The sequence below is a fragment of the Hevea brasiliensis genome, chromosome 14, assembly GCF_030052815.1.
Source record: "Hevea brasiliensis isolate MT/VB/25A 57/8 chromosome 14, ASM3005281v1, whole genome shotgun sequence".
NCBI lineage: Eukaryota > Viridiplantae > Streptophyta > Magnoliopsida > Malpighiales > Euphorbiaceae > Hevea > Hevea brasiliensis.
The window spans coordinates 15,548,224-15,569,728 of record NC_079506.1 but is presented as its reverse complement, the minus strand read 5'-3'; the positions used below and the strand labels follow the sequence as shown (position 1 = coordinate 15,569,728).

At 34.2% G+C, this 21,505-nt stretch overlaps 1 protein-coding gene across 2 annotated transcripts; it reads left to right on the top strand.

Moving 5' to 3' along the window:
- Positions 1 to 3,225: 3,225 nt before the first annotated feature.
- LOC110634725 (cullin-associated NEDD8-dissociated protein 1) lies at positions 3,226 to 17,495 on the top strand. Of its 2 annotated transcripts, XM_058133712.1 has the most exons (29): positions 3,226 to 3,387; positions 4,221 to 4,329; positions 4,699 to 4,868; positions 5,855 to 6,065; positions 6,148 to 6,313; positions 6,905 to 7,034; positions 7,397 to 7,511; positions 7,618 to 7,775; positions 7,864 to 7,987; positions 8,290 to 8,340; positions 8,419 to 8,501; positions 9,027 to 9,111; positions 9,200 to 9,301; positions 9,407 to 9,505; positions 10,393 to 10,503; positions 10,582 to 10,665; positions 10,753 to 10,893; positions 12,309 to 12,401; positions 12,505 to 12,626; positions 12,733 to 12,895; positions 12,977 to 13,216; positions 13,358 to 13,606; positions 13,697 to 13,873; positions 13,978 to 14,124; positions 14,211 to 14,327; positions 15,661 to 15,829; positions 16,294 to 16,371; positions 16,459 to 16,597; positions 16,914 to 17,495. In XM_058133712.1, the coding sequence occupies exons 2-29, from the start codon at positions 4,294 to 4,296 to the stop codon at positions 17,008 to 17,010; spliced, it is 3,657 nt and encodes a 1,218-aa protein (XP_057989695.1). In that variant the 5' UTR covers positions 3,226 to 3,387; positions 4,221 to 4,293; the 3' UTR covers positions 17,011 to 17,495. The 2 variants fall into 2 exon arrangements, with proteins under 2 accessions (XP_057989695.1, XP_057989696.1); XM_058133713.1 differs by lacking the exons at positions 3,226 to 3,387; positions 4,221 to 4,329 and adding an exon at positions 5,089 to 5,136 and having other exon boundaries at positions 4,740 to 4,868.
- Positions 17,496 to 21,505: the final 4,010 nt, after the last annotated feature.

The following is a 21,505-nucleotide window of genomic DNA, read 5'->3' as shown; positions in this document are numbered from 1 at the left end:
ACCAAAACAAAGACTGCCTACTCCTCATCATAAGCACTACAGGGAAGTACGCAGCTCTACACAATAATCTCATGTCGGTACTGTAATCTGCAGCTTACAGAACAGACATCGAGAATATTGTATAGTTACTACGATACGTCCTGGCAGACTAGGTCTCTTAATCTCTTATCTCTCTTGAATCTTCTATTATCATAAACTTATTCTGTCTGGGTCATCCACTGATGACTGCCAGCAATGGTATCCTCATCCTTATCTAGGGCAAATCATTTTCAAGACTCACTTTTATGTACTCGTGCCTTGCACGAAATGGGCACACCATTTAAAACCATACTGACGAAAATATAGTATTTATTTGAGTACGTGTTTCCAAGGTAGACCTCAATAAGTTTGCTAAATCTATTTCATGTTTCTATGTACTCCAAGAAAATCAAGACACTAACTGAGGTAATCTTATATTTCCCGAGGTATAACGTAGAATCTAGAAACAAAGAATTACAGGAAAAGACGAAACAGAATCCTATACTCCGCATGTGACTCCTAGTAGACTCTTCCCAACACTTAGATAATTTTTCCCTATGAATCTGGAGCCTAAGCTCTGATACCACATTTGTCACGACCCAACCTATGGGCCTGACCAAGACTAGGACACAGGCCACCTAAAGCCCCGAGGCCCGTAGTAAGCCTAACTGCTCATTAACCCAACTCTAAGGCCCATTTGGGCCCAATTTCAAGAAACCAACTGACAAAGTCCGCCATAAAGTGGACCTTTCAACGGGAGTTTTGATTCACCCGACTGTAAACAAAATATATCATCAATTGGGAGCTCACCACCCTCCACATACTCATATCAAAGATAAAAATAAATGGGAGCTCACTCCTCATCCAATCCATCAAACATGCATATAATTTTACAGTCCACATGACAATTTATATTACAGACCGAATCATTTAAATATTTCTAACACATGCGAAATTCTAGGAGTAAATAAAATTACAAAACTATTGATAAACAATGCGAAGGAGAAAAGCAGTTAACCACAATAAAATCCTCCTCAGAGCCTAAAAAAATATTGAACAGAGTGAGCGTTCGACTCGAGAGTAAAATATCAATTTTAACCATAATCTCTATAACTATCTAGAACTAATGCAACTTTGTGGAGTGAAATGCAACAGCAACCATATTTTCACATCATAACAACAAAAGGTAATTTGGAGCACTCACGCACTCGTAATATCAATCATAATATATGGGAGCCGATCCCTATACGACTCTCTTAAATCCAACTTTGGTGCCTGAAGAACTCACTCGGACTTCCACTTAATAACCAAATCGGGTCCCAAATGAAGAACTCAAGCCGTGTCTACCCCGAAGGACCGGTCCCAAACAAGATCTCAAGCCGTGTCTACCCGTCCTATCCATAGTCCACACCACATCACACGCACGCCAACGCACGCACACTGCTCCAAATTACCACAACAACATCCATGGCACGCTAACAGTTATGAATGCAACATAAATCGTGCCTAGAGTTTAACTACATAAATATTTGCATATAAGTGATGCATGGGCATGCTTGAACATATAATAATATCGAAATTACAATTAAAATTAATATTTTACTCACAGACTTGATGGCTGGGCGGAGGAAGAAGGCTGTCCCGGCTCACCTAATAATTATATTACAATTATTTAATACAAATGACTCAATACAAATCAAGAAAAGACCCAATACGTCCTAAGTCGTGCCGAAAATCCGGCAGAGTCTCCCCTATATCTAGGACCTACCCAACCTGCAAAAGGGCTCAAAACACACTTCTATATCCACAATCAATCACATCACACAGCTCCTCCTGGGCCCATCAAATCAATCATCCATCACAATATGTAAAATTTTAATTTAGTCCTTATAATTGATAATTTTTGCAAAAACTGCTCAAATAAGCTCTAAAAATTATAAAACTCTGCCCCGCGGTCCTTAGAAATATTACTAAGCTATTGCAAAAAGAATCGTAATTTTCTAGGTTACCACGAATATTTTATGGATTTTTAATCCTATTTAAGCACTAGAAAATTACGAAAAAGCAAGGTTCGGGTTTACTTTTGCCGATTCCGACTTCAGGAACGCGCTCGGGATGCCTGACAATGGTGGGGTAGCCAAAACCTCGATCCAATTCGGAGACTTTTCCGGTGAGAGTCTGCGTAGGAAATTCACAGATCCGGACAACTGTCGAATTTCCGCGAATTTAGGATACCTACACGAAGCCCCATAATAATATATAAAAAATCAGGGGTGTTACATATATTTTTTATAAATTATATATTTTATTAATTTTAAATAATTAAAAAAATTAAAAAAAAAAAACTTAATGCAAAGATATCAAAATACAAAAATAAGATGCAGCTTTTAGAATCATAGCTGGTTGAGTCTTGCGAGGTGACATGGGGCAGATGATAAAAAGCTTCTTCCTGATCCTATAATAGCTGAAGCTCTTAGAATCTCTTTTGGTGAAGCTCTCAATTGTATTCAAAACCAAGGCTTGCACATTGTGCTCTTTGAATCCAATGCTCCGAGCTCCTCCCTGCCACCTGCTTCATATCTCATATTTTGAGTCTTTTGGTTTCAGATTGTAAATCGATTCCAAATGAACTTTTACTCATGCTCGATTGCTTTTGTGCGGAAATCAGTAAATCAATGAACTTTGTCCATTGTTTGAAAACGACATTCTCAGTATGGTTTTCAGGAATTTTGTTCACATTGTTTTTCTCATTTGGTGTATTATCTCATGATTTGGTTTAATGAATATGCTAATATGCTATTTTCCCTGAAAAAAAAAAAAAAAAATATATATATATATATATATATATTTTAATTTTCTTTAAATTTAATTTTAAATCAAAATATAACCATCTCAAATCTCAATTTAGTTTTAAACTCATTTTAATTAACAGAAATTATAATTAAGTTTCTAAAATTAATAAAAATCACAAATTAATCCCTAATGTAAGTTTAGTAACGATTTGCTCTTCAAATTTAATTTTCATTAATAATTTAGACTTCTTATTTGTTACTGTTAATAAAAAAAATTTAATGATCAAATCAAACTTACATTAAATACTAATTTGTAAGTTTTGTTAAATTTTAGGGATTTTTTTGTAATTTACCTTTTAATTAATTTCGGTTTTCTGTTGAATCAGCCCAATTTCGGTAAATTTCGGTTTTGAACCGAATATGGCCGGGTCTACTCACACTCGGTGATGAAAAAGGAGGAGAAAGGAAGACAGGAAAGAAAAGCAACAAAAGCAGAAAATAGACTAGAATACACAGATCAATTTCCTTTTTCTGCAGCAAATTCAATCCATCAACTACTTTATCTCTCTTTCTCTCGGTACGTTCTCTCTTCTCTCTCTCTCTCCCTTTTGCTAGCTGCTTCATCGTTCAATGCACAATGGGGGAAAAATAGTTGAATAGTTTCATCTCGCTTTCTGCTATTATTTCATTGCTGTTTTGTTGATTATCTGATTGCTATTCCATTTTGCGAGCACTCCACTATCTGTTTCTAGGGTTTTCTATTCTATCATTTCCGTGATACTTTCTTGTTCTTTTGATTGGGGGATGACTATTAGGGTTTCGCTTATTTAATCAGTTTTTTTTTAAGATTTTGTTGCGTGTTTAGTTGTCTACGCTTATGTAATTAGTATATGGCTTTACCTATTTTTTTTTAGTGGTGTAAGTGTTACTTTTAGTATTGTCACTTGGATTCTTTAGATGCTATCTGTGTCTTGCACAATGTATTTGTGATTGTGTAGTTTTATTGGAAGAAAACAAGGGAAAGCAATGCGAAATTTATATGTTGGGTGTCTAAACTTAGAGAAAAATCAGATGTTTAATTGTTTGACCTGGGTTTTTTATTTGATATTTATGATACTGATGTAGCGACTATGTGGTTATAATTCATTTTATAAATTATTGGTTCTGTTAATTCATTTTTATAATTCTTTATGTTTGTTTGTGCCCCCACTTTGTGTGCATGCCCATGCGCTTGCATGTTTTTTTTTTACTTGCATGTTGGGTCCATTGGGTGTACCAAGTACCAACCTCAAAAGGTGTTGATTTGAGTTTTCTTTTTCAAATAATTTTTGCTTTTCATTTTTGGTTTTACATTCAACTATATATAGGGTTGTGCAACAGCATTATTCTGAGATTTTGTTCTCTCTTTAGGTTGTGATGTAACAGAGCATTGACAGAAGGTGATCTTGAGTGCACAGAATATTGTTTACATAGTTGCCTAGAGATGGCGAATTTGCAAATCACTGGAATTCTAGAAAAGGTATGATCTAGTGTGTGTGTGTGTGTGCGCGCGCGCGCGCGCGTGTATACATTTCTATGCTAGATGCTCAGGTTATTGTATAATGATATATTTTAGTATGTTTGCTGGTGAGCAAGCTGTGGGGCAAGTTTAAGATTGCTTCTTTTTGTGGCCTGAAGGTCAATATTATGAATCATGAAAACAGCCTATGTGTGAAAAAAAAAAAAAACTGGGGTAGGGCTGTGTATGATGGACAATCAACCCTCTATCCTTGCAAAGCAGGGAGCCTAGGCACCGGAATGCCCTCTTTAGTATGTTCAGGGTGACATTTATATGAATATTAGGTGTTCTAGCTATTTTATTTATTTATTTTTTTGGCTTTATTTGCAGATGACGGGTAAGGATAAAGATTACAGATATATGGCAACGTCTGACTTGCTTAGTGAGTTAAACAAGGAGACATTCAAAGCTGATGCTGATTTGGAGATAAAGTTGTCAACTATTGTTCTGCAGCAACTTGATGATGTTGCTGGCGATGTTTCTGGATTGGCTGTGAAGTGGTATTTCTTTCTATATGGTTATTAGATTTTGAAGATGTTGTGGCTTGGACTTAATGTCTGTAAATTACTGATTTATATTGACCAATCGTACAACTGTCTATGTGTTTGTGCAAAGATGTCAAAATTTTCTTTTATTTATAGATGATGAATCCATTGGATATCTCCTGGAATTTTTCTCATATTATATTTCTCTAAATCATTTTCCCCTTTTCTGTTGTAGATATCTTGTGTAGGCTGCATACATTGTGCAAAGAACCTGCTTATTGATGTATGTTTTAACTTTAGTGTTTGAAATATGCAATTTTATGTATTTCAAAATCTAAAAGCTGTAAGTAAAATTTCATTAACTGTTTCTTGAACATAGTTTACAGAAGAATTGCATGGGGGTTGAGGGGATTTGGGGTGACCTTTTCCCCAATTATTGTATTTCAATTTAACTATAATTTTATAATTCAGTTCAGATGATTTTATAATAGAATTCATATATCTGGAATAAGTTTTGAAGAGTGACAGAATTCATTTGAGTTCCACTGTATGTAATAATTGAAAAGTGAAATTAAGTTATGCACAGTTCTACTTTACCTTCATTTGTAAATAAACAAATTTACTTTAAATAAGGTGTCTCAGGTTTCCTGCAGTAGGCCCGATTAAATGAATTGAATTTTTGCAAAATATACCATTTTGAATGTGGTTTGTAATTCATACAAGGAGCCACAATTGGTCCTTAAGAGTTGAATTCTATCACTTACAAAGTTTCCAAAAGTGTGAACTCAGGTAATTGGAAATGAATTGAATTGCATTCCATAATTTTTGTAGTTTCTAAATGTACTTCATTTCTTCCAAAGTGATGACAGCTGCAGGTGTCCCTTTTCCATATTTTATATTCAAATGTAAATAATAGTAAAAGTGTAAAATTGAGACAAAGAGATGCTGAAGACTGGTCTTGTTGCAAGGCTTCTTTCATAATTTGCAATGTGGTATTGCAGTCTTGCTCGATTGGTGAAGAAAGTCAGTGAGGCTCGAGTTGTGGAGATGACTAATAGATTATGTGATAAATTGCTCAATGGCAAGGATCAACACCGTGACATTGCAAGCATAGCTTTGAAGACAATTGTATCTGAAGTCACAATGCAATCTCTTGCTCAATCCATTCTTGTGTCTTTACCTCCACAGCTGATAAAAGGAATAAAAAGTCCGGTGAGTTTCTAAAAGGATGTCTCAATACTTCATCCTTTTGAAGCTTCTGCTTTAATTATTTTCTTATTCTTTTCTGCTTCAGGGGATGAGCACAGAGATAAAATGTGAATGTCTTGATATTTTATGTGATGTCCTCCATAAATTTGGAAATTTGATGGCAACTGACCATGAGTTGCTTTTAGATGCTCTTTTATCCCAATTGAATTCCAATCAAGCCACTGTAAGAAAGAAGACTGTTTCTTGTCTTGGTAAGATCAAGTAAATTTGTATTAATTTTCATTAAGGTTTTCTGAAGGCATTTTCATCAATGTTGTGAATTCACAGTTGCCATGCTTGTTTCCCTGTGTTTAAACAACAAGGTCTGAATTTGGAACCAACTTTTTTGAAGACCAGATGGAAGTTTCACTAGTTCCCACTTATCAGTCCATAAGGCCAAACTATGCGATTTGTGCCTTTTACTCTGCTATCTCCTTTTTACTTTGTTTTTTAAGTTTTGTAAAATAAATATAAGGGTTGGAAGGATGCATGTAATTTTACGTTAGCTGTTGGTTAGAATGCTGTTTCAAAGACTTGACAATATCATTGACAAGTTGGTGATAGTTTTTGCAATTTTGATCCTTCATTATGATATACTCTCTATACATGAACAAGAAAAGCAGATTCCTTTCTGTTGGTTTTAGGAAATGGATTATGCCCTTGATTATTTGAGATTTGCAATTATGATGAACCTTTTATTTGGGATGGCAGTTTTAGGTTGCAAATTATACTGGAAAATAAATTAGCTATTGACAAGAGTGGACTCTTTGGATATGGCATAACATATTTTGTCTTGTTTTCAGCATCTCTTGCTTCAAGCTTGTCAGATGATTTGTTGGCGAAGGCAACAGTTGAAGTTGTTCGGAACTTGAGAAGTAAGGGTGTAAAGCCTGAAATGACCCGTACAAATATTCAATTGATTGGTGCTTTAAGGTAAGCTACATTGAATGTGTTTGTTTATAATTTGCCCTTTTTTTCCTTTTCATGTGATTATGTTATGAAGAAACTACAGAAACTAAAATGGAATTAGTTAAATTTTGTATAATTTAGTGTGATAAATGGAGCTAGAATATGAAAAAGTTGGATATGTAATCTTAAGTTGAATGTTGGTTTTGAGATGCTAATGCGTATGCATGTTGTTGGGGCTGTAAGTGATGGATTTAGAATACAGTGAAAAGTGAAATATAGAGCTTTACTTTTTGGGTTTCAAGAATCAGAACCATTATCCACTCATTCTTCAAAGTTCAAAGTAAAGTATTTTTGTGCTTACAAACTGTGATGGTGTGGTGTTCTAGCCGTGCTGTGGGATACCGGTTTGGACCTCATCTTGGAGATACTGTGCCAGTTTTGATTAATTATTGCACTAGTGCATCAGAGAATGATGAGGAGCTTCGTGAATATAGCTTGCAGGTGCTGTATATTCCCCCACCCTACTTTTTCCCATAATTTATTTTGATAATATGCCTTGTTTGCTTGTGTCATGACTATGCTCTCAAATACTAAAGTTTGGCTGTAGGCTCTAGAAAGTTTTCTGCTCAGGTGCCCCAGGGACATCTCTTCTTATTGTGATGTAATTCTTCATCTTACTCTAGAATACCTAAGTTATGATCCAAACTTCACTGATAACATGGAAGAGGATACCGATGAAGAGAGTCATGAAGAGGAGGAAGATGAGTATGTCTTCAATAATTCATGTCAGCTGATGCACAATTAATGTGCTTGGTAAACTTGTTACTTATTGCTTGTCCTTTCTTGTTTGCAGTGAGAGTGCAAATGAATATACGGATGATGAGGATGTTAGCTGGAAAGTTCGAAGAGCAGCAGCTAAATGCTTGGCAGCATTAATCGTATCTCGTCCTGAACTGCTTTCAAAGTTGTATGAGGAGGTATAGCCGCGTTAACTTGTGATTCATTTTATTATGTAAAACAAATGAACTTATTTCCTTGCAATTAATGAATTGATCTTTAATTTTTATATGCCATACTGTATGGTGGACTAGTTGGACTTCTGTTTGATTTGCTATGTTTGAAACCGAATTTAATCTTGTACATTGGTGACTTAAATGTTTATAACTTCTGAAATGTGGTATCTTCCTGCAGTTATGTTGTGATATGTCTGATACATGGTTTTCTTTTTTGATTATGAAACCCCTTAATGTTTTTGAACATTCAGTTTCTTTTCCTGCAGGCCTGTCCTAAACTGATTGACAGATTCAAAGAGAGGGAAGAAAATGTCAAGGTATGTCTGGAGCAAGTAATTGTTGATGTGTAATTACTTTTTTATTTGGGTTGATCATCTGATTATGCTGTTATGCAGGTGGATGTATTCAATACATTCATTGAGCTATTGCGTCAAACTGGAAATGTTACAAAAGGGCAGATTGACATAAATGGATCAAGGTAAGTTTCTGATATCTTTCTACTTTTGTTTATATGTTTCCATTTTGACCTTAAGTTTACTTTATGTTTTAATGTCACACACTGACCTTTTTAAGCGTTTAAGGTTGCTGTTTTGTGTTGTTTACTTGTTCTGCATTTGTCCGTCGTATTATTTCTTTGATTTCAAAACCATTTTGAATATTTATTAGAACTTCTGAAAATATAAAGGTCACTTTTAAATAAAGTTTGAGGGCTTAGAGAGCAACCACTGATAGGGAGAATCTGGTGCTCTGCAGTAGGCCTTCTTCAGATTCTCATTTGCAATTTCATATTAGTTCAAATGGTCTCTTTTCTGATCTAAATTAATAGGTGTTAGGAACTTGTCAAAATTTTTGCGATGAGTTGGCGAAATATTATAAATGGGTTTGGGTTCACACAAATTTCTACACTTGTATATAGGTGCTAAATAGTTATTTTCTCTATACTTAGTTTATTGCTTTAGGAGTGTTATTCTGGTGAATACATATTGATGGTACTGTTATGCAGCCCAAGATGGCTACTGAAGCAGGAAGTGCCAAAGATTGTTAAATCTATAAATAGGCAGCTTCGAGAGAAATCTATCAAGACAAAGGTAGGATTGATGATATCCGCTATGGATTCATGGCCATAAGCTTATTATAGTTGAAGACTACAATTGACAACATCTCATGTGCCTACAGGTTGGTGCATTTTCTGTTCTGAAAGAACTTGTGGTTGTCTTGCCAGACTGCCTAGCAGAACATATTGGATCACTCATTCCAGGGATTGAAAAGGCATTAAATGTAAGAAAAATTGCTTTGAGCTGAACTTTTATCATAATTTGTTGTCCATGGCACTATAGTTGCCGTCTTTCCTGTTTCCTATTTTTTCTTTGTGACCTTGTCCAGGACAAATCTTCAACCTCAAATTTGAAGATTGAAGCTCTCATATTTACGAAATTGGTATTGGCTTCACATTCTCCTCCTGTTTTCCACCCTCATATCAAGGTAATAGAAATTTTTTTGGCATCTTTATCTTGTCTAGGTATCTTGATTTTTCTTGTTTGGGTTAAACGAACCCTTTCTACTAGGATTAACAAGGATTAGTCTTAAGCAAAACCTCATTGCTTTGCTGCTGAATTTAGTAAAATGATTGCTTTAACATGTTCAGCTGTTTGTTTTGAAGCTTTTTTCAATATCCATTTGTTTCATAATGCAAAGGCAGAAATGCAAAAGGTAGTCCATAAACTTGGGTTGGACCTTTCAGGAGTGTGAATATTTGTATTCTTGCTTCTACTCTGGTATTTTATAAGCTGATGGCTTGAACTTTTGGGTTATGCATTTGTTAAGGTTTAAACAGAATCCATTGCTGGGTATAACAATGTTTCTTATTTATTTTGAGCCATTCTATTGTCTAAAATGATGTTTAGATGTTGTTAGTATTCTTGTTCATAATAGTCTTGTTAGTTATTATAGATTTGGCGAGTTGAGATGGGTGGTTGTGAACAACAAATTTTTACTTTTGTTCTGGGCTCAAATACAAAAGCTACAATCAAGAGTTTCATTTTTGTCTCTTCTGTTTTTCCCCTATGATAAATATGAAAGAGTATGATGTTGATGGGGCAACTGAAGTTTGGATGTTTCCAACTTTTAGGCTTTTCCCCTTTCCTATTTTATGGTGGGGGAAGGTGTAGAGAAGGGCACTTAGAGTTTTACATTTTGCTCTCTCTTCTCCTAGGAGTTTGTTTGTAGTTTGAACAATTTGTATGCAAATCTTAAGTCCTATAGAATTGATACCTCTTCTCATATGGTTTCCCTGATTATTTATGCACAAGTAATTTTCGTAAGTAATGATGGGGTGGGATTGATGGCATTTGCAAATTCTGTTCTTGTAGGCTCTTTCTAGTCCTGTTTTATCAGCTGTTGATGAGCGGTACTACAAAGTAACAGCAGAGGCATTAAGAGTATGTGGGGAACTTGTTCGTGTTGCACGTCCAAATATTCAGGTTAGATTATTGTGCAGCCTCTTGTTCAGTACTCTTGTTTTATTAATTCTGATAACATGAAAGGGTGTTCTGTTGCAGGACTTGGGTTTTGACTTCAAACCTTATGTTCATCCAATATATAATGCCGTAATGTCACGTTTGACAAACCAAGACCAAGACCAGGTTAGTGTTATTATCGGTTTTCTACTTTTTACTTGCTAAAAGTCCTTGGCCCCTGCTTTTGATATGTTGATCTTTCTTGTTCTCCAGGAAGTTAAGGAATGTGCAATTTCTTGCATGGGACTCATCATTTCAACATTTGGTGACAATCTCAGAGCAGAGTTACCTGCATGCCTTCCTGTACTTGTTGACCGGATGGGGAATGAAATAACACGACTTACAGCAGTAAAGGTCAATTTTCCTGTACTTTTTCCTTTTCTTCTTCTTTTTAATTGTAATGATGTCATGATACTTCTATCTCTCTCAATCAATTTGATTTCATGCCCGGTCGTTCAACTATGGAAGCGATTTTTCTCATTAGAAGCTTGATGGAGAAATATAGAGATGTGAAGAAAGATCTGCACATGGTTTTTATTGATTTGGAGAAGGCTTATGATAGTGTTCCAAGAGATGTCTTATGGAATGTGTTAGAACAAAAGAGGGTGTCTATTAGATACACACAAGTGTTGAAAGATATGTATGAAGGAGCAACTACTATTGTACGCATGGTGGGAGGGGATACAAGAGATTTTCCGATCTCAATTGGATTACACCAAGGATCAGCCATAAGCCCTTACCTTTTTACATTAGTTTTAGATGAATTGACGAAACATATACAAGAGAGTATTCCTTGGTGCATGATGTTTGCGGATGATATTGTTCTGATAGATGAAACACGAGAAGGAGTCAATAGAAAGCTAGAGCTTTGGAGAAGTGCTCTAGAGTCAAAGGGTTTTAAGTTAAGTAGAACGAAAACAGAATACATGCATTGCAAGTTCAGTGAAGGCCAAACTGGTGATAGGGAAGGAGTTAGTTTGAATGGAGTGGTACTGTCCCAAAGTAATCACTTTAAATATCTAGGCTCAGTCCTTCAAGTAGATGGGGGATGTGAGGAGGATGTTAGTCATAGGATTAAAGCCGGATGGTTGAAGTGGAGACGTGCCATGGGAGTTTTAGGTGATCGTAAGATTCCCAATAAGTTGAAAGGAAAATTTTACCGTACAGCCATACGACCGGCTATGTTATATGGTAGTGAGTGTTGGGCACTGAAAGAGTCGTATGCGTCTAAGATAAGAGTTGCAGAGATGAGAATGTTAAGGTGGATGAGTGGCCATACTAGACTAGATAAAGTCCGTAATGAGAGTATTAGAGAAAAGGTAGGAGTGGTGCCAATTGAAGATAAGTTGAGAGAAGGGAGATTGAGGTGGTTTGGTCATGTGAAGCGTAGACATACGGAGGCTCCAGTTAGATAAGTAGAGCACATTAGGTTAGAGGATAAGTAGAGCACATTAGGTTAGAGGATAGAAAGAAACAAAAGGGTAGACCTAAATTGACTTGGAGGAGAGTAGTACAATATGACCTAGAAGCATTATACATTTCTGAGGATTTAACTCAAAATCGTTTAGAGTGGAGAAAGCGAATCCATATAGCCGACCCCAAATTTTTGGGATAAAGGCTTAGTTGAGTTGAGTTGAGTTGAGTTGATGTCACTTACCCAAGCAGTCTCATTTGAAATTATTCCACTTTTTTAATGTATTTTATTGCTTGGTCAAATGATAGTTTTTGTGGGTACTTGAAACCTTGAGCTTCTGACCTTCTGTATCCAGGCTTTTGCTGTCATTGCTGCATCTCCTCTTCAGATTGATCTATGTTGCGTTTTGGAGCACGTAATTGCAGAGTTAACAGCATTCCTACGGAAAGTATGGAGTTTCTTTACTTGCTATTAAATTGATGATTTGTACATAAAGTGTGCCCAAATTATACATGTACGGTTTCTGAGCTCTAATGGTTTGTTTTAAATAGGCCAATCGGGCTCTAAGGCAGGCAACACTGGGAACACTAAATTCCTTGATTGTGGCTTATGGTGATCAGATTGGTTCATCTGCGTATGAAGTTATTATTGTTGAACTTTCAACTCTGATAAGGTTCCTTTGTTTTTGACTTCATTCTTTTGATAAGCTTTTGATGTGTATGGTTAGTAATTGTTTAGGCAATCCTGAACGCTAAACCTCTTTTGGGCCTGTGTTTCAGTGATTCAGACTTGCACATGACAGCTCTGGCTCTGGAACTCTGTTGCACTTTGATGGCTGACAGGAGGTCAAGCCCAATTGTTGGTTTGGCGGTTAGAAATAAAGTTCTTCCCCAGGCACTAACATTAATCAAAAGCTCGTTGCTACAGGGTCAAGCCCTTTTGGTACATCCTCTTCTGCTATGAATAATTATATTCTGTTCTAGGATTAAAGTCGGTTCTAAATTCCTTGGTTTGATACTGCAGGCTTTGCAAAACTTTTTTGCTGCACTAGTCTATTCTGCAAATACAAGTTTTGAAATTTTACTGGACTCACTTCTTTCAAGTGCTAAGCCATCTCCCCAGTCAGGTGGTGTTGCAAAACAGGCCTTATATTCAATAGCCCAATGTGTGGCTGTTCTCTGCCTTGCTGCAGGTGACCAGAAATGTTCATCTACAGTTAAAATGCTGACTGAGATTCTTAAGGATGACAGTAGTACCAATTCAGTAAGTTAGTTTCTCTAGTATGTTTTGCAAACAGGCCATTGTAATGCTCTCTTTACCATAATGGCTAACTTTTTTCTATTTGCTAATGTTATTTTTCTAAATTTGAGCTCAAAGTGCCTGTTTTCCATCTTAATTCTGTAGGCTAAACAGCACCTTGCCTTGCTATGCCTTGGGGAGATTGGGAGAAGGAAGGATCTAAGTTTGCATGTGCATATAGAAACTATCATTATCGAGTCCTTTCAATCTCCATTTGAAGAGATAAAGTCTGCTGCTTCTTATGCTCTTGGCAATATTGCTGTTGGTAATCTGTCCAAGTATCTGCCTTTTATCTTGGACCAGATTGATAATCACCAGAAGAAACAGTATCTCCTGCTTCATTCTCTGAAAGAGGTGGGTTTTCTGATTTAGGAAACATGTTGGAGTTGATATTAGTGTTTTATTATCTACTGCTTTTAATTTCTAACTTCCTCCACGATGCAGGTTATAGTAAGGCAATCTGTAGATAAAGCAGAGTTCCAGGATTCCAGTGTTCAGAAGATACTTAAATTGCTATTCAATCACTGTGAGAGCGAGGAAGAGGGTGTAAGAAATGTTGTAGCTGAGTGCCTGGGTAAAATTGCACTTATAGAACCTGCAAAACTTGTTCCTGCGCTTAAGGTTTTTGACCATGAAAAAGTCAACTCCTTGAATTTCAACAAACTTGTAATCCTTATTATCTACAGTTAATAGGGTGTGGTGTTTCTCTTGTGTCATGACTATAGGTGAGAACAACTAGTGCAGCTGCATTCACCAGAGCAACAGTGGTCATTGCTGTAAAATATTCGATAGTTGAGAGGCCAGAGAAGATCGATGAAATCATATACCCTGAGATTTCATCTTTTCTCATGCTCATCAAGGATCATGACCGGGTAAGTCTGAGATTCAGAAAGGGTGTGCTTTGTGGAGGGTTGATTGGATCTTCAACCTAAAAGCTATTTTTCTATATGGTGTGCAGCATGTTAGGCGTGCAGCTGTGTTAGCCTTAAGTACATTTGCTCACAATAAGCCTAATCTTATTAAGGGACTTCTTCCAGAATTATTGCCACTTCTCTATGATCAAACAGTTGTCAAGGTAACCTGAAAAGAACATTTTCTTCTGCCTATGATGTACTTTGCATATGCTGGTTATGACTATCTAAATGTAGTTTGAATGATAGTATATTACTTGATTTATCTTGTCCTGTGTTTGAAATGGTTTAGCATCTTAGCTTTTCTTCACTCCATTACTTTCAAGTGGTTTAGCATGGTGCTGAGAGGTATAACACACACTATGAACTTAACAATGTGAAAGCAATCATATTTGTTTATCATGTTTTTACTTGTGCTACTGATTATTTGTTATCTTGGAGCTGCTGTTTTGTTTATTGGTGTGAATAGCATTGTAATTGGTTCTTTTTGAAAAAATAAAAATTTTGGTTTATGTGTGTCTGTACTGAAATGGTCAGTAATATGGATTCTTTGTTAGAGTGTGTTCCCATACCGACAGCATCCTTTGCTTATATGGTTTCACTGCAGAAGGTTGCTTTGTACTCAGCTTATAGACTAGGAAACATATGATAGAGAAAAACTTCGGTGTACATTAGCAGAGTGCCATGTTGAGGAGAAAACTAGAATGGTTGATGAGGGCATAATTTATTTTAGTTCTCAGAAGTTTTGACTATAGTTCAGCTTTAGGAGTCCAAGTTGCTTGAAACTGCAGTTTACCATCTTGCAAACGCCAATTAATTATTGTTATTGAAGGTTTACTATTGTTGGTTCAATTCCTGAAACAATTTAAATAATAATGAAAATGGAAGGGAAAGCAATCAGTAAATAGAAAATGAATGGTAAATAAAACTTGGGAGATGTTTGTGCAACTATCAATAAAGGGCATGAGGGTCAAGGAAAAGTGTATTAGCATAACCGGGTTGTAAGGATTGTCAATTGCTAAGTTATATTTATTTTATCGTATTATTTGTTGCTGCAATTATTGAAGTTTTGAAGTGATGGAATTTCCTGCTACATCAGTTGTTCAGACTTTCATTTCGTGTGGATGCTACTTGGATCTTTATTTTGTAGGACAACACCTAATAACTTTCCATTGCAGGATCTAGAGGGTTTGATTTACCTTTTCTGTTATTACACTCTTGAATTGACTACATTGATGAGTGTACATGCTTTGACTGTTATCTTTGTTATCTACCCTAATAAATAATGAAACTGTTCACATCAATGAGTAGTTCTATTGGAGTTTGGCAGAGACTATATTCATTGGTTTTTACAATATTTTCTTTTATTTGTCATTTTTTTGACATGCAAACTGAATTGCATTAATATGTTATTTGTCATTAAGTTGTTGATTTTGCTGGCTATATTAATTAATAGATCTTATCAGTTTGTTGATTTAAATTCTTTGCTCGGTGCAGAAGGAATTGATACGAACTGTTGATCTTGGGCCTTTCAAGCATGTTGTGGATGATGGACTTGAGTTGAGGAAAGCAGCTTTTGAATGTGTAGACACATTGTTGGATAGTTGTCTTGATCAAGTAAATCCATCATCTTTCATTGTTCCATACCTCAAATCTGGTCTTGATGGTAAGCATTAAATATGACCCTCCTGATGATCCCTCATCCTTTCAATTAATTCATTTTGCCATTTGATTTGGTTTTATGTGGAGAGTGTGAAGTTGGTTTTCTTCATTTCAATTGCATTTGGGGGTTTTTCACTAGCAAAATAAACCCTTGGATTTATCCTATCTACTGACTGTGGGCACTTACTAAATATTTTTCTTTTTTCCCACTATTGTAATGATCTTCATACACGAACTAATCTAATTCTTCTTTAAGAGCAATATTTATCTCCAAATAAATTCTAATATTAAAGAGGATCCTTTATTTGGTTTTGCTTCATTCTGATGTTTTGTTTGATTTAGTGTTACTATTGAACACACAATTAGATTTGTGATAGCTAATATTGTGAAGATTGAAAAGAAAAAATGTATTTTTCATTTCTCATTGATTTCATCACCTGACTGACTTGGTATTTTGTGATGTTCCAGATCATTATGATGTTAAAATGCCTTGCCATCTTATCCTCTCCAAACTTGCAGATAAATGTCCTTCTGCTGTTTTGGCAGGTTAGTCAGTTAATCAACTTCAAGTCTGCTGAGTACTGAGACTCACATGTGTTTTAACATTTTTTCTGATCTCCTTATAACTTTCAGTTCTGGACTCTTTGGTTGATCCACTCCAAAAAACCATCAATTTTAAGCCAAAGCAAGATGCTGTCAAGCAAGAAGTAGATCGTAATGAAGACATGATTCGCAGTGCTCTTCGAGCAATTGCTACCTTGAATCGCATAAGGTTTGGCTTTTGTTCTCTGTGAATTCAATTTTTCAGTTTACCGTTCTTATTGTGCAAATGTTGAATTAAATTGACATACTTGGGTGTGGAATATCTGATTTTAATTCCATACATTGTTTCTCTGATGGTTGGAACAGATGCATTGGGGGTATGGTTGAGTAACAGAGTTTGTGGAATATTGTTAATAAATTGTAGATTGGACTTTAAATAAGTCAAAAATCAACTATTTGTTAGAATGCCATATAGAATTAAAATCTGTGTTAGAGAAGTCTTGTTCCTATGTGCCAGTGCTTGATCATTATTTCATATTTCGCAGTGGAAGCGATTGCAGCCATAAATTCAAAAGCCTTACGAATGAAATTTCAAAATCTCCTGCACTCTGGGGCAAGTACTATTCCATCCGTAATGAGTGATGGGCATGTTGATTTTGATACGGAGTGGTGGTAGTGAGGGAACGAGAAATATTGATGCTTTGATCTTGTGCTGTACAAGGTCCTCTGGGAGGAAAAGAAACTGGAGAGACTATAGCCCCAGTTACAGGTGTATAATGGGAGGGATTAAGAATGGTAAATTTTTGGTTGAAGAAGCTCATAAGGATTACATGACCATTTCTTGTCATGCAAATGCAAATGCAGGCCTTGGATTTTTTAATGTATAGGATCAAATGCTGTCTCTTATCATTGCTATTGTTAAAGAGTTGAAAAATGCAAATGTTGCTTTTTCCATTTGAGAGAAAAGGCTGATTTACTACACAAGTGGTTGGTACTGCTTAATTCATATGGATGGTAGAATCAGACTGCAATTTTTGTAATTGAGACTAATGTTTGGTTCACATTTTTAATGTAGCTATCTGTTAATATACATCTAAATAGGTAAATTAAAGTAAATTTATTTTAAACCGTTTCTCATCTGATGCTAGATGATTTTATTTTATTTTTTTATTTAAATTATATTATTCTTTTAAAAAATTTATTAATTATAAAACTTGTCTTTAAAATAATTTTTTTATACCAGTAAATTATTTAAAATTATAATAAATAATAAATAAATATAAAATATTATAAAATATAATAATTATAATGTTGTTTTTATATATACTTAAAAAATAATTATAATCTTAGTATGTTGTGTAATATATTTTTATTAGTCATTTTATATATAATAATAACTGGATATAATTTTATTAAACGTTTAGGATATATAATCAACAACAATTATGTTTATTAGCAACAGATATTATATGGCTATTAGCAAATAATAATTGTTATCAGTTATTAATTGTGTTAAACAGTTAAATCAAATAACAGATTTTGATTTGAATAAGAATTTTTCACCCTAATCTTTGATTCTATATAAGCTTTGATTTTTCTGCTGTAGTGTAAGTAGGCGTTTGATTCATTTTTTGGGTATAGAGATTCAAATAGGTGAATGAAAGTATGTGATAAATTTAAATTAAAATAATAGAGTTAGGTAGTAGACAAAACTGATAAATTTAATGTTATTAACACTATTTGCTTTTATCCTTTTTATTTGTATATCTCATCGCCTTAATTAATATATTATAACTTTATTAAAATATTTTTTATTAATAACATAAATTATATAATTATTTTTTTTATATCAAAAAATTTAAAATTATAAAAATTTTTTTATTAATAATAATAATAGTTACTTTATTATTTTATAACTACAATTTTTAAATTATTTAGTTATTTTCTTATTTTAATAATATAATAAATCAATAATTATATATTTATTTTAATAATATAATAAATAATATAAGATATTAAATTAATAATTATATATTTATTTTAATAATAAAATTAATGATATAATATAATAAATTTATAATTTTATATTTATTTAATAAATAAAATAAATTATATAATATATACTTTTATTAGTGATTTTACATATTACAACCATAAATAAATATGATTTCAATAAACATTTGATATAAATAAGTTATTGTTAGTGCATAGCCATCAGTATCAGCTATTAGTTATTAACTACATACAATAATTAAACTAAATAAGCCCTAAGTGAAAGAGAAGCTAACAATATTTCTAAAATATATTAGAGGTCAATTTGGTGATCAGATTTTATTTATTAAAAAATTACTAAAATAAAGTAAAAATAGTTTTTTATTTTAAAATTTATTTTAAAAATCAGTTTAATTAATTCATAAAAGGTTGAAAATAACCATGATGTAGATGGATGAAAAGTTTTGAAATTTAAATTAATTGCTATTTTTTAAAACATTTTTTTTTAAGTTCTACTTTAAAAGTTACTAATAGATAAGTTTTGAAAAGTAGTTGTATTAATTTTTTTTTTTAAAAAGAAATTCTTTGAAGTCCTAACTTTTTATTATGAGAAACATTATTATTTATTCATTAGTTGGTATTTGATCACTAAATTTCCAACTAATTATCAAAATTTATTAATTCACATCTATTTTAGTAAGTGAGTCTCTCTATATTAATTGTTATAGAATTAGCATAATGTGTAAAGGTATTTAAATTAATTTTTAATTAGTATAAAAATATTAAAAAGTTATTATTCCTTTTTCGTAAAGATAGACTTATTTATATTTTTGTATAATTTAAAAAATTAAAATTTTAATTAATATAAAATATTTTTTAAAATTTTTTTTAATATATATTGTAACACCCCTAATTTTTAAATTTATTATTTTATGGGTAACTATTAATATTTTATTTTATTTAAATTTTGAGAAAAATTATTTGAAATTTTTTTCGAAATTTTGAAATCGAGTTCGATTTTTCAAAAATATAAAACTTTGATGATTTTTAAAAAATTAATTTAAAGACCACGTGGCAAAACTAAAAATATATTTAGACTCTACGAATTTTTTTGAGTTTTTTAGAATTTTTTCGAAAATTTTGGGCCTCATTTTCGGTCCTAAGGCAGAGTAAAAATTCAATTTCGGGTATCCTGAATCAAATCGGTCAAATCGAACTGAATCGGATCGAACTGAATCGAATCGAACCGGTCCTTTCTTATTCCTTTTCCCCTCTCCCTTTCTCCTCCCGGCGCCATTTTCTTCCTCTCATTTCTCTCTCCTCCCTCTCCCGCAGAACCGGCCACCTGTTCCGCCCTTCCCCAGCCGCCGGCACGCCTCCATGCGGCCGGAAAATCGCGCCCAAACTCTCCTGCGCGCTCGACTTTTCAACTTCCAGGGAATATTCCGATCAATCCGGCTACCAATTGGATTGGGTCTTGTCCCAAAACACATTTACACCTCGAGAGTTTTCCATAGACACGAATAACACGAAAATCCATTGAGCGGTTTGTCCAATTTTTGCTTTGAAAGTTTTAACCCACTTTGATTTTTGGGCTACATTTCTCAAAACCATAAATCACACCAAAAATCCAAGAGTACCAGAATATTCCACTCGACGAGAGCTTCGCAACAATAACCATTTCGAATTTTCCCAACACCGTTTCCCGTGGGTCCCGTGAAACTTTGTGGTGTTTTTTCGAATATTAAATGAGTTTATAAAATTTCATAAAAATTATATACTAACTCCTGTATTGTGGGCTTCGCGTAGGTACCTTTAATTCGCGGAAATTCAACAGTTGCTTAGGTCTACAATTTCGGGCCGGGCATACAGGCTACTGAAAATGTTTCAGAATTGGGTCGAAATTATAGGCTATCCCACCGTTTTCAGATGTTTTGGACGCGTCTCTAAGGTCGGAATTGGCATAGGTAAACCCGAACCCTACTTTTTCTTAATTATCTAGTGCCTGATTTCGATTAAAAATCTATAAAATATTCGTGATAGGTTAGAAAAATATAATTTCTTTTGCATTAGCTTAATAATATTGTTAAGGACCGCATGGCAAAGTTTTAGAATTTTTAGAGCTCATTTGAGTAGTTTTTGCGAAAGGGATAATTGTATGGACTAAATTGTAATTTTTTAAATTTTGGTTGTTAACTGTTTGGATGAACCCAGGAAGGACTATGTGATGTGATTGAGTTGTGGATGTTTGACTTATAGATATAGAAGTATATTTTGAGCCCTTTTGCAAGTTGGGTGAGTACTAAGTATAGGGGAGACTCTGCCGGATTTTCAGCACGACTTAGGACGTCTTTAGTCATTTTAAACTTGTATTGAGTCAAATATATTAAATAATTGCAATGAAATTTTTCAGGTGAGCCGGGACAGCCTTCCTCTTTCGCTCAGTCGCCGCAGTGATCTCAGTTCAAGTTTGTGAGTAAAATATTAATCTTAATTGTAATTTTAATATTATTATATGTTCAGGCATGTCCATGCATTACTTATAAATATGTATATATGTATTTAAATACTATGCATATTTTATATTGCATTATTAATTGATGAAATGCCATAGATGTTGTTTGTGATAATTTGGAGCAGTGTGCGTGCGTTGGTATGCATATGACGTGGTATTGGATATGGATAGGACGGGTAGACGCGGCTTGAGAGACACTCGCTGGGACTCGATCCCTTATGAATAAGTCGGGGTAGGCACGGCTCGAGATGATCTTGCTAGCCCCCGCATTTGGTTTATCAGCGAAAATCCGGCTTGAGAGACACTTGCTGGCAGATGTTGGATTAAGAGAGCTGTATAGGGGATCAACTCCCATATATGTACTGTTTGAACATTATTGGGTGTGTGAGTGCTCCAAATTACCTTTTTGCTATTATGATATGATGTGTATGAAAATTTCGATGTGATGCATTTTACTTCTTAGGATGCATTAGCTCTAGGTAGCTATAGAAATTGTAGTTAAAATTGGTATTTTACTCTTTGAATCGAACGCTCACTCCTGTTCATTTTATTTTTCAATGCTACAGGAGGATTACTTGTTGTGACTAACCTGCTCCTCTTTTTCACAGGTTAATTAGTATATCTAATGTA

What these genes read in the sequence shown, in the direction of transcription:
- LOC110634725 (XM_058133712.1), top strand. Translation starts at nt 4,294, where the DNA reads ATGGCGAATTTGCAAATCACTGGAATTCTAGAAAAG. An exon ending in TTCGTGAATATAGCTTGCAG is followed by an intron (nt 7,512 to 7,617) that starts GTGCTGTATATT and finishes GTTTGGCTGTAG; the next exon opens with GCTCTAGAAAGTTTTCTGCT. An exon ending in GAACTTTCAACTCTGATAAG is followed by an intron (nt 12,627 to 12,732) that starts GTTCCTTTGTTT and finishes CCTGTGTTTCAG; the next exon opens with TGATTCAGACTTGCACATGA.